Source organism: Capsicum annuum, chromosome 6, assembly GCF_002878395.1.
Source record: "Capsicum annuum cultivar UCD-10X-F1 chromosome 6, UCD10Xv1.1, whole genome shotgun sequence".
In the NCBI taxonomy this organism is placed as follows: domain Eukaryota; kingdom Viridiplantae; phylum Streptophyta; class Magnoliopsida; order Solanales; family Solanaceae; genus Capsicum; species Capsicum annuum.
Window position 1 is genome coordinate 149,902,575 of NC_061116.1, and position 11,835 is coordinate 149,914,409.

General features: G+C 36.8%; 1 protein-coding gene across 1 annotated transcript; it reads right to left on the minus strand.

Annotated features, from left to right (window-relative positions):
- Positions 1-654: 654 nt before the first annotated feature.
- LOC107852146 (probable hydroxyacylglutathione hydrolase 2, chloroplastic) lies at positions 655-11,370 on the minus strand. Its single transcript, XM_016697201.2, has 8 exons — positions 11,184-11,370; positions 10,544-10,726; positions 9,035-9,238; positions 8,052-8,175; positions 7,062-7,162; positions 1,727-1,801; positions 1,529-1,627; positions 655-1,040 (listed from the first exon to the last, which is right to left on the minus strand). The coding sequence occupies exons 1-8, from the start codon at positions 11,238-11,240 to the stop codon at positions 894-896; spliced, it is 990 nt and encodes a 329-aa protein (XP_016552687.1). The 5' UTR covers positions 11,241-11,370; the 3' UTR covers positions 655-893.
- Positions 11,371-11,835: the final 465 nt, after the last annotated feature.

Genomic DNA, 11,835 nt, shown 5'->3' on the forward strand with positions numbered 1-11,835 from the left:
GGAATACAAGATGCGGGAAGTGAGATTGAAATAGCTTAGACATGTGATGAGGCGATGCACGAATAGCCCAGTACGGAGCTATGATAGACTTGCTTTGGATGATTTTCGATGGAGTAAAAGATAGATCGAAAAAACATTGGAGGGAAGTGATTGGGCATAACATGGAACAGTTACAACTTATAAGTCCTTACTAATAGGGAGAAGTACTTTGTCGATTTACCTGCAGTCATAGTGTTATGCTTGTGTCATGTAGCTTCTTATTCGTAGTGTTTTGAGGATGTTTGTGATTTCAGATGGATAGTTTATAATATTACTCCGTGGATAACTTATTTCTTTTATTATCTAGTGGAGTGTTACCATATTTTGTTGTTTGTTATTATGTTCTCTGCTCGGTATACTATTATCTGTGATTAATCACAAGGGTCTATCGAAAAAAACCTCTCTACTTCATCTGAAGCATTTGCGGACTGCGTACATTTTATCCTCCCCAAAACCCACTTTATCGGAATACATTGGATATGTTATTGTTATCCACGTTCCAAACGACCCCCTCATAGAACCCATTTTTCTCCATACCTAATGTTCTTGCTTAATAGAGGGGGTCTGCGAGTGTGTTTTCCTGGATTTGCAGATTCCTCATCTTTAATTGCAGGATTCAAAGAAATGGACAGCATTTATATCACAAAATGCAAAAGTATATTTCAAACTTGATGCACAAAATGCTTAAAAAAACACTTCTCGTTGTATAATCTATACTGGGCAACCTAAGTGTGAACAGGAACAGGAAACCGGTATTCCTTTTCTGCTTTTTGGCTGGTCATGTACTATTCCTATACAAACAATGGTAAGCCACGATATTGAGTCGTTTATGGCGCCAAATTCCCATGCCAGCCCTAAAAGTTATCCTTGGCATGACGAATGGCTCCCAAGGCCTCCGCATCATCTGCAGTGTCTGGAATGTTTAGCAACTTCCGGATTTCTGTACTTGAAGTTCGAAGAAATGGATTACATAGCTTCTCTGTTTTGAGGGTTGTTGGAATCTAAAGCACCATAAACAAAATATTAGCAAATATTGACCTATTAACAGAAATATATTCCCCAAAAGTAAGCGTTAAAAGATATAGAAATGCTTTTATCTATGTAGTTTTTTGGTTAAAAATTAAAGATGTCTATACAGATATAATTCTAGATGTCTCAATCTACGAGTTCCATGGTTTAACTTTGGAACTTTTAGCATCTTCTTGGTGATGTCATTGGTTACCAATAAATCCTTTTATCCTACTGAAAAAGTATTGGGCACCTTAGCAAACCAATGAGCAAAGGTGTAATTAGGAAATGTTTAACAGGGATCAAATACAAAACCACCAAACAAGTACAATTAACTTCTCACAGATTGATTAAAATAAAAAGAGGAGACACCTACTGAACATATGCTCATGACTCATGCGAGTGTCCCTAATCTTTTAGGGTTTAAATTCAGATCAAGTGCAAATTGTTCTCATTACAGTTTTCAGCAAAAGAAGCTTACTGTTGACAAGCTTTTCTTGCGAAGATTGGCAACATGAGCTGCATATGACTGCAATTCTTCATTTCCAGGTTCTATAGAAAGTGCAAACTTTGAATTGCTCTGTTAAAACATGTCAAATAGTTAGGTAAGAATAAACTGACAATGTTATCATTTATCACCAGGTTATCAACAGGCAACAATGTTCAAAACTTAATTTACCAAAGTATACTCGTGGCCACAGTAGACATTTGTATCGTCTGGTAAGGATGTGATCTTGGTCAGTGAAGAGAACATCTGTAACATAAAGTTGATCAAGTATAACACAGGAATATACAAACAACAACATACCAAGTATACTCCAGCAAAGAGGGTCTGGGGAGGGTAAGTGTATGCAGTTCATAGGTGAGATAGAGGGGCTGTTTCTGATAGATCCCCAGCTCAAAACAAAAACACTCTAGAAAAAATAGTAAAAGGAACAAGAAACAATAGGATTAACACACCAAATAATAACATAAACAAGACTATAACTAAGTAATACAGCAAACGATACCATACTCTGAAACAAGACTAGCACTATGGCCACTAGCACGCATAACAAAACAAAGTCCTCCAACCTACTAGCAAGGATGCGCTCCTTCCTACTATCTTTCTACCCTAATTTACATCCTCCACACACACCTTCCTATCTAAGGTCATGTCCTCGTTTAGCTAAAGTTGCTTCGTATCATGTCTAATCACCTTCCTCTAATATTTATTCTGTCTACCTCTACCTCGTTTGAAACCCTCCCTAGCCAACCTCTCACACCTCGCGCATCCGTGCACCTCCTCATCACATGTCTAAACCATCTCAACCTCGCTTCCCACATCTTGACTTCCATCGAAGTCACTCCCACCTTACCTCGAATAACCTCATTTGTAATCCTATATTTCCTAGTAAACTCACACATCCATCATAGCATTCTCATCTCCGCCACCTTCATCTTTCGGAAGTGAAAGTGCTTGACCGGTAACATTCCGTCCCATATAACATAGCTGGTCTAACCACCACTCTGTGGAACTTGCTTTTGAGTTTAGGAGACTTTCTTATCACATAAGATTCCGAAAGTGAGTTCATTTCATCCACCTTGCCTTAATATGATGAGTGATATTCTCGTCAATCTCTCCATTTCTCCTGGATAGATACTTGAAATTATCTCCCTTTTGAATGGCCTAAGTATCAAACTTCACAACCGCATCAGCCTCCTACATCACCTAGCAAAACTTGATCTGCAAATACTCCGTCTTGTAACTACTCAAGCTAAACTCTATAGATTCTAAGGTTTGCCTCCAATCCTCCAACTGAGCATTTACTCCACCACGAGTCTCATCAATCAGAACTACATTATCCACAAATAGCATATTCCATGACATCTCACCTTGAATTTGCCACATCAAAACATCCATCAACAAGGCAAATAAAAATGGACGAAGAGTCGATCCCTAATGTAACCCTATCAAAAAGTGTTCACAGTCCCCTCCCCCAACCCTAACACGACTCTTGGCTCCATCGTAAATATCCTTAATCGCCCTATATTATTCATCACAGGTACGCATCTAGCCTCCAAGCACCTCTAGAGAAACTCCCTTAGGACTTTATCATTGGCCTTCTCTATGTTGATGAACACTATGTGCAAGTCCTTCCTCTCCCTATATTGTTCCACCAGTTCCTAACGAGATGGGTGGTCGCAGTAGTTGAGCATTGTGACATAAATCGGAACTGATTCTCACAAATAGTCACAATCTTTCTTGACCTCAACTCTACTACCCTCTTCCAAACCTTCATAGTGCAGCCTAACAACTTTATACATCTATAATTGTTGTCATCCTGAATGTCAACCTTGTTCACATACAATGGAATCATTGGTACTCCATTTCCAAGCTTCAGACATCTTCGTCGTCCTGGCAAAAAATGTTAAACAACCCGGTCCATCACTCCATACCTGCCCCTCCTGTGCACTTTCAAAAAATCACTGGAATCTCATCTGGCCCAGTCACTCTACCCTTATGCATCCTCTGAATTGCGCCCTTAACCTCCTCAATCTTAATGCGCCTACAAAAACCAAAGTCATGAAGCCTCTCAGAATGCTCCAAATCACCCAACACAATGCTAGTATCCTCCTCTACGTTCAAGAGTTTATGAAAGTAAAGTTGTATCTTTTTCTAATAAGGCCTCCTCTATCAAAACTTTGTCCTCTGCATCCTTTTGCACTTCACTTGATCAAGGTCTCGAGTTTGCCTCTCTCTAACCTTGATTAGCATGTACAACTTCTTATCACTACTTTTATCCTTTAATGTTGTGTACAAGCTTTCAAAAAATGCATCCTTAGACGTCGTAATAGCAAACTTAGCCTCTTTCCTAGCAATCTTGTAGTCCTTCCTATTCTTCTGCTTCTCCTCCCCATCCTTACTCTGAACCAACTTCGCGTAAGCTCCCTTCTCAGCCTCCACCTTTCCTTTGACCTTTTCATTCCACCACCAGTCCCTACGGTGCTTGCTAAAGTGGCCTTTTGAGACACACATCTCTCTAGTCATCTCCCTGATGCAATTAGTCATCGCATCCCACATACTATCTGCATCCCCCACTACTATCCCAAGCCCTTCTAGCCATCAACTTTCCCCTATCTCAAACACGCTGGCCATAGTCAAGCTACCCCATTTGATCCTCGGCCAGTCATCCATATCCCTCTTTTTCCCCTCCTTCTTGATCTCTAAGTCCATCACCAGAAGCTTATTATGGGTCAAGAGATTCCCCCTTAATATAACCTTACAATCTCTACAAAGACCCATATCAGCCTTTGTAAGGAGCAAAAAGTCAATTTGAGTCTTGGCCATCAAATTACGGAAGGTAACCAAGTGAACCTCCTTCTTTAGGAAGCTTGAATTAACTACCATCAACCCAAAAGTCCGAGTAATATACAAAAGCACGACTTCTCTTCGTTCCTCTCATCGAATACAAAGCCTTCATGCACATCGTCATAACCCCTCGATAATGACCTTATGTGCCCATTGAAATCCCATCCTATGAAAAGCTTTTCGTTGTTGAGAACACCCTTCACCGTCTCATCCAAAGCCTCCCAAAAGCCTTTGTTCAATCTTACATGAGAAGCATAAGTACTCACAATGTTCAATGGTTGGCAAGCTATCCTAAAAAAAATGTAATATAAAGACGCATCATTTGTTCACATTTTCAGTTTCATACCACATAGCAGACAGAGTTTCAACTCATGTTCCACAAACCAATCAATCTGCACATTACTTAACAACGGCCTAGGATAGGTAGAGATATTTCTCCCATTACAACCTTATTTTAGACTTGCTTAGCTCACTGCAAACCACGTTTACTGTTTCAAATTTCAAAAGGTTGTAAGATTATTCCGAGCAACCACACCTACCGAAAACTCCCATCCTAGGACAACAGCGTTTTATTCTCCCTTGGTGATTCAAATTCGTAACCACTTGGTTAGAAGTGGTGCTTTTACCATTATAACATTCTATCTTGTTATATTGTGAGATTACTCCGTCCTATCACGATCTTTACTATAAATAAAGAAGCAATGAGTTATGGGTTTGATTACCTATTAAAACTAATTCTGACCAACAAAAATAAACCTACTGTTAATGTTTGAAGGACAAAAGTAAAAATTGGAATACACATTAAAAAAAGGAAAAATAAAAAAAATAAAAATGAAAATTGTAAAGAATAGATCTTGGGCCTAAGTCAACCCCAAAAGCTAGCTCACGAGGGAGGATAGTCCAAGTCCACCAAAATTGTAAAGAATGAATCTTGGGCCTAACTTAACCCCAAAAGCTAGCTCATGAGGAAGGATTTTCAAGTCCATATAAGGAGACCAATTACCAATCTCTTTTCCAATGTGGGGCTCTTTACAAAAATAATGGGTGGAAACGAAACGTATGGGGATCCCAAAATGAAAAGAAAAGGAAAAATCAGAACACTCAAGGACAGCTAACTGATGACAACAACAACAAACCCAACGTAATCGTATAAGTGGGGACTAGAAAGGATAGTGTGTATGTAGACCTTACTCATACCTTACCTTTGTGGAGGTGGAGAGGTTGCTTAAGATAGACTCTTCGCTCAAATAAAGAAAAGGAAAGAAATTCAAAGCAGTTTTGGACACAGGAATACAGGAGTGAAGAATCCATGCCAGATAATAAGGAAAACACTACATAGCATGCTGAAAGAAAGGACAATACTAATACTACAGGTATTGAAGTAATATTAATAATACTGGTATGAAAGGAGAAGCACATACGGTGCTCCAAACTACCACCAAGCTCATCCCACTACAAAGTGAGACGACGTCAACTACAAACTACTAGTCCACCCTAATCCAATACATTCATATCCCTCTATCTAAGGTCATGTCTACAAGAAGTTAAGGATATGCCGTTAAAGATATGCCATTCATGCCGAATCACCTCTTCCAATAGTTCGTTGGCCTCCCTCTACCTCTCCTTGAAACCACCAACATCAAACCTCTCACGGGGCATTTGTGTCTCTCCTCTTCACATACCCGAACCATCTCAATCTCGCTTCCCCCATCTTGTCCACTAGGAAGACCACTCCCACTTTGTCCTGATGTCTTCATTCTTTGATCCTATCTCTCCTAGTATGTCCATACATTCATTTCAGCATCTTTATTTCTGAAGCTTTCATCTTCTAAATATAAGAGTTTTTGACTGATCAAACCTCCACCCCGTACAACATAGTTGGTCTAATCAAAACTTTTCGGCTCATGTATGCATTTGGTAACATCAAAGTGCTTATGATAAGACAAAACATGTCCTAAACAATAATTCCACCCCACCACCCACCACCCCCACCCCAACAAACTTATCGCTTTTAAGCCTACACACACGTTTTTGCTTTGACAAAGTTTTAAACTATTTTATTCTAATTTATTTGTAATCCCCAAAATACTTTTTCAAAGACAAAACTCTATCTCCCTCTCCATTCTATATACATCATTCATGATTTTTAAGTAAAAAATATTTTTATAAGTTTTGTGAATAGGTTGAAGGCATTTCAATCATTTTAACAAAAAAATGCTTATAAGCATTTCTATAGCAAACATTCAAACAGCTTATCAGTTTCATAGTTTCTATCTATACACATAAACTGCTTATTTATAAAGTCAGCTTCTAGGCTTAATAAGCATCTTTTGGCACTTGGTACTTATCAGCTACTTTCAGTCGGCTAATCCAATCACCAACCGGGGCTAGTTTTGATACCATCAGCAAATTGACAATAGATATTCATTATTTTACGAGAAGAAAATAGCAAGAATTTGCATCAATTTACATCAAGTCTTTAAGTTAAACAAGAAGAACTATTAGTTTAACTTATTTTCATTAATTAGTCCAACTCAGACATGCTTGTTGACAATCATCAACATCTGAATCCAAATAAAAGAAAATCAATATAGAAGCCCACTAATATAAAAGAAAAAAAAAATAAAGATGATACAGCCTGCAAGATAGAAATCTACTTTACCTGCTCAGGGGTCCCTTCAAAAAGTTTACCACAAGACAAGCTGAACAGTGTGTCTCCTGTGAAAATTGCTTTTGATCTCGGGAAGTAAAAACTGATATGCCCTGCATGCATTTTTCTGTATTAGTAAAATTGAGGAGGAAAAAAACACACATATGACCATCTATAAGATGACACAATTTAAATCAGAAGCAATCTCCACTTGGCCCTAAATCTAAAATTTCTCATCATAAATCATGTGAAAAGAATTAACAGCTGGGACGAATAGAGAACGCGCATAATTTACCTCTACCTGAATTTATATGACACTCTTTTTAAGTTGGATACCAAAATGTTTGACATCATTCTATCAATAATATTAACTTCCAAAAGTTTCTTCAACTCACATCTATTTAACTAATCAATTTAGGCTTTCATGGTTCACTTTCAAAATGGGATCAGATGGACAGTGTAATAAACAGCTCGAATGGTTATACAGCTCTATTTAGTGCAATACATTTCTGATAGACATATTTTTTCCCTTTATCTGTCATCTCTTTCCTGAATCTCACCATGAGTAATTGGACAGAGGACAATGATTATCGTGGTAAAAATTCTAAGCTCTCACTTGTAAGATATTATTATACTACTGGACAAGAATTTTTTCAATGTGTATCCACTTGTCAACCAACTCCCAACTGGAGTTCATTCACCTATACTAAATGGATATTTCCCTCAGCACATGATCAGCAAGTAACTTGAAGAATTAGTAACTTGTTAAAACCACGTGTAGTCTGTCGATCACGAAAATATACACAAAGATAATGGTGATATGATCCCAAAGTTAACCTGATATTTAACCATAAAAGAGAGCCGGAAATCAAAGAAAACCAAAACAGTAAGAAGTGTGTTGTTTGACAGGGACGTTTGTTTCGTCAGATGGCTTAAAAGCAAAGGAAGACTATGAGACTGTTCAAGGTAATTTTCAAATGATATCAGATACTAAAATACAACCTCGTGTGTGACCAGGAGTCTCCATGACAAACACCTCATGGCCTGCAAACATCCACTGGTCCCCATCATTTAGGGCTATGTCAATACCAGGTATTCTATCACTGTCTACTCCAGATCCAATTACCTACAAAATCAGGTAAAAAATGAAAACCTCTCCTGACAATATTTCAATTGACACAAGCATGTTAACCCTATCTACTACTCAAAGATAAATGCCTGTTATAGTTACCAGTGATTTTTAAGTGAAATATCAATTTGAAGTTATTTCCTAATTTCTATCCAATACTAGAACGAAATTCATGAGCTTGAAAAAATAGTTGATTGGTTAAAAATGTTCTGTGCTTTAGCTGGGCTTTTTGGTTTCTTTCCCTACAAAGTACTCTAAGTTGGTCAGCCCCAGCAACGTCTGGAAGAGATACTGACAGAGAAAATTGTATCAATAGCTCTTGAAGCATTTCATGAGATTTATGGCAACAGGAGCACAGTGGTAAAGCAACTTTACATCCCTCCTTTTTCAAGATCACTCTGGTTGAACCAAAACCTGTAACCAGGTAAACTTTTCCCTATCTATCCTCCACCCCCACCCCCACCCCCACCCCCACCCCCACGCCTCCCCAACCCCACCCCACCCCCCCACCCACCCACAATCCCCAAAAAGAAAACGAAAATAAAAAAGAAGAGATTAAAACAGGAAAGGAAAAAAGAAACAATTGTAGTAATTCAGAAAATACTAGACCTAGACTTAAATTTTAGCTTCAATGTAACTAAAAGATATTATATATCAGAAAAGTAGAAGACCAAATTTTCTTTAAAAGATGGTATTTGCAGAAATTGTTCATTAGACTACAATATAAAGTATAAACAGATAGATCATATAATACAGCACAACAGCAGCTACTGAATTCCTTAGGAAATACTATATTTTATCTCCATACATTATCACAACTTCAAATGACAGTGGCAAGAGGAAAGCTTCATCATACCTTTGCCCCATACCTTGCTTTTAACTCCATGTTGCCACCAGTGTGATCGTAGTGATGATGTGTGTTTAAAATATAAGTCAAATTACGGTTGTTTCTACTAAGTGCATCTATAACAGGAACAGCTTCAGAAGGATCCACAACACCAACTGTACCAGTATCCACATCATGCAATAGATATGCATAATTATCCTGGAGACATGGTACCTGATAATTGACAACAGAAAAGATCAGCAAAACGTATCAGGGTTTCTCAACATAGAGTTGGAGAGCCTTGTTACACTATGAAGTCAAGATGATGATTTTCTTTTATTCTCTCTTGTTCTGAAAAAGGAAGGCATAGAGGAAAGGAAGTCGAAGAGAAGCAGAAATTGTCTCGCCCAGGAGGTGAGTAGAGTTGAGAACAAAGAAAAGACAGAAATTATATTGTTCTCTCAACAAGTAAATCTGCCAAAAAAGCTTTCCCATCTTTCCCACCCATAATGGAAGTAGCATAGTACCATTTTTTGAGCTGAGACTTATTTGATCATGTACTAACAACACTAATATACGGGCATTTTGCCTTTTAATTTGTTGAGAGAGGTAACAGTGAAGGAGCATTTTGCCTATCTATAGTAAAATTTAGACAAAAAGGATGTTCTCCAGTAGAAAAAGAGAGCAGATCTGCAAACCAGAGAATACAAGGCATTGAATAAAGGAATTGCTAGTCAAAAATTTCATCAGATTGCACATACAAGTTCGAATGTCATGAGCGCTCCAAAAGTCAACTAAATAATAATGAAGCTGGAATAAGCTACAGCCCACATTAGAGCATGCGGGACAACTACCCAGGTTCTCCTATTTATTCCTATAGTATACAAATAGTTACGGTTGTGCAGCAGTTAATTCAGAAATAGTGGGGGAAACCAGATTATTCTGTTTTGAATAACTATATGAAATGTCATACAGTAAAGTCCTTTTGAAATGCTCTACATGAGGCAACATAATCCCTTTTTTGTCCAACTAGGCAAGATCTAGACCTTCGACAAGTCAATGAAATGCACAAAAATCCCCAGGATGATTAGGACACAGTGTGTATTAACTGTAACAGCTAACTATCATTAATTACTGTGATTCCAGGGTACTAGGCCAAATTTTAGAAACACAAAGGAAGATTAATACCACATTGCAAAGCCACCCAGTCACACAAAGGCGTCTTCATATAAAGCAAACAATTTTTCTCATTGCCGAAATAAGATGCTCTTTCTTTCTGATCTGCTTGAACAATTTTAAATCCTCGGGAATCAGTTATTCCTATCCCAATCACTCATTCAAGATAATTTACATAAGAAAAAAAGACATTCAATGATTTTCCAAAGCCACTGATAGGTGAAATCAAGCAACAAATGACACATTAATAGGAGTGATTGGATGTACCCAAAGTTGAAATCAAGAAACAGATGACACTATTAAAATGAAGTCAAAAATTGCTGTATACATAGGCGCCTAAAATGCAAGTTACAATGGACTCACCAGTTCGATTTGCAAAGTTGAAGAGGTACTGGTGATGCTACAGAGTTTAGAAACACCAAGTGTTCGACTAACACCACGTATGGTCTTGAATGGCATTGAAAAGAGCTGCATAAACCCATAGAGGAGATTCTTCCTAAGAGAAAGTTGCCTCATGCCAGGCCATACACAAACCCCTGTCCGGGACTAACAAAACCAACAAATACAACTAAGTCCAAAATGCAACCAAAAAAATGAACTAATTAAAGCACCACGTGCAATAAAATGTGTCCCTTTTTAATTAAAACCCTAGTTATGAATTGCATTAACTGAGTTCAGATAAAATTAATACACAACTTAGAAAAAAACAATCCTTCAAAATCAAGACCTAACATACTAATTATCAAAACAACATAGAAATTATCGAAAGCTAATTAAGCAGTGAAAAAGATGTTGATTGTATAATTAATAACTCAACAAATTCACACATCTATCGGTGCTTAAATTAAACAGTTGATGAACACTTCACATCAAATTCACAAACATACAAATTTTATTAAGGAAAAAAAAAACATAGTCCCCCAAACTATGAACAAATTTATATAGTATAATTGAGAGTATTAGAGTAAGAATAAGTATAGAAAAGGGGAGAAGGGAAGTAAACCTTAGAACAAGGGAAGGAAGCCATGGCTGAAGGTGCAATTCTATAAAAGGTTTGCATAATTTGGCATGTAAAGAAAGAGGTGTGTAGAGGAAGGAATGCAATAGTGTGGAGGGGTGGGGGGTTGGTTGGGTTGGCACACGCTTTCACACGCAGGTTGTTTTCAGACTTTATTATCTAGAGGTTGCTTGGTACTACCGTTGGAGAATTGCTTATTTAATAAATACTTTTATAAAATAATTTTTTTAAAAAATATTTTTTAAAAAAATATATTTAGTAAATTTATTTGAAAAATAATTTTAATAAATAAATTGTATTTGAATAATATTTTTTAAGAAAAAATTTTGAGAGACAAATGATTAAAAAGGACGTGCATCAATAAATTTTTATTATTAAAATTATTTTACAGAAAATATTTATTATAGTATTTTTAATTAAACTTTTATTTTTATTTAATTAAAAGTACTTACTATAAAATTTCAATCAATATTTATATAGGTAGAAACGTTCAAAAAATTAAATAATGATATATTACTTAAATAATTTAAATATTGCCTAAAAACATCAAATAAGAATGAATTTAAAAATTATTTCATAAATTAAATCACTGTATATAAAAAAATCTTCACATAATAACAAATATGTCACCTTTTAT